Source organism: Trypanosoma equiperdum (assembly GCF_001457755.1).
Source record: "Trypanosoma equiperdum strain OVI genome assembly, contig: ctg_154, whole genome shotgun sequence".
Lineage (NCBI taxonomy): Eukaryota > Euglenozoa > Kinetoplastea > Trypanosomatida > Trypanosomatidae > Trypanosoma > Trypanosoma equiperdum.
The window spans coordinates 1-1,613 of NW_027123560.1; the positions used below are offsets into that span (position 1 = coordinate 1).

The 1,613-nt window shown below is 39.8% G+C and overlaps 1 protein-coding gene across 1 annotated transcript in view; it reads right to left on the minus strand.

Annotated features, from left to right (window-relative positions):
- Positions 1-925: 925 nt before the first annotated feature.
- TEOVI_000033300 (variant surface glycoprotein (VSG), putative) overlaps positions 926-1,613 on the minus strand; it is a gene marked incomplete at both ends in the record, with an annotated part of 711 nt that continues 23 nt past the window's right edge. Inside the window, one exon of the mRNA XM_067222052.1 lies at positions 926-1,611. Coding sequence (XP_067078153.1) covers positions 926-1,611 — 686 coding nt within the window. The remainder of the gene's footprint in view (positions 1,612-1,613) is intronic.

Sequence of the window (1,613 nt, forward strand, 5' to 3'; positions counted from 1 at the left end):
CATCACCATACTTTTATGAATTACTGCTACTCTTGTTTCTATCACTATCTATGCAATAGAATCTAGTATTATTTGAGTAAAATATGGAGCACTATTTCTGTTGATGTGCTATATTCGTCTGACACGCGCTCCTGCGTTTCCCATTACTTCACTCTCTGCTTTATCTCCTTTTTTTTATCTGCTGCTTCTACAACAGAAATTGATGTAATAATTTGATATGGCCATACACTTTACTGTGCCTCTACATGATAATCCCCTCCACCCTTCGTATACGATAATTCCCATTATCATGCTTATATTTGAAACTGTACACGTTCCATTTCCTTTTCTCTGTGGGTTTGTCGTTCTGAAGCTCTTTTCACAACATTCATCCTTCTCTCCAGTTGCCATGGCCCCCTTGCCATTGTATTAGCTAATTCTTTTTTGATAGGGTATATAACTCTTCACTATCACCATTACCATAATATTATTATACACTCACCCACAACATTCTCCTCTCCTATCATTATCATTATTATCATTAATATTAAACACCTAAATAATATGCATTAAACATATAAATTAAACAAAAAAATTAAATTTTATCACTTTATAACTATGTTAATTTACAACCATAGGCCACTATCATATCAAAATTTTTAAATTTCAAAAAAGTTTTGCAATTTTCAACAATTTGCACATTTTCATAATAAAGTGTTGAAGTATAAAAAACACTAGTAGGTTTTAAAAATTCTCTCAAAAAAAAGAAAGGTTTCACACAGCTTTGATCCTATATGCAAAAAATTCAAGCTAAAGAAGCTACCTAATAACAAAAGAATTGCTTCCTGTGGTGTTTGTATTTTTGCCATCATTTCCTTCCACTTTCACTCCCTCTTTAAGTTTGCACTTTCCGTCTTTGTATGCGCAATTTTTATCGGCTGTGCATTCATTTTCTTGTGTCTGGCTTGCACTTTTCTATTGTTGGTTTGGCTGGTGTTGTAGCTTGTGCTTGTTTTACTTTTGATTCCTTAAAGTCTTGACCTAGTAAATATGCTAATGCCTCGCTGTAGCCGCTGTCTGTCGCGAAACTGGCTATGGTTCCTTCTTTTGCCGTTCCTGCTACTTTGAATTGAATGCTGGCCGTGGTTAGGGGCTCTAGATATGTCTTCTGCACAGTGTCTGAGCTTTCTCCGAAGAGTGTCTTTACAGCCGCTTTCATAGTGTCTGTGTCAGCCTCTGCATTTCGGTTGCCTGTTATTAGCATGGCTATTTTTTGCACAGTCGGGTTGTCTTGGAGCGCCGTTAGTGTTAGCTGTCCGATTGTGGACGCTTTTGTTGTCCTTGTAGTCTGGAGCTTACATAGGGCATGGGCAACGGCGGCCTGTGTTACTAGCAACCCTTGCTCGCCTGTTAGCTGTTCTTTGCAGCCTGTTGTTTCACCGTCCGGACGTTTGATCGCTTCTTTCACTGCTTTGTCCTCGCTGCCATCTATTTTTAGGTAAGTTATTGCGAGGGCGGCGTCTGTGTTGAGTTCTCCAGAAGTGCCGGCTGAACTGACTGCCGTGTCTGGGTTCGGCGTGTCCCCCCCGGCTCGCCGCTGCTTTCGGCGACTGCTGTTATTTTTGGCCGTTTGA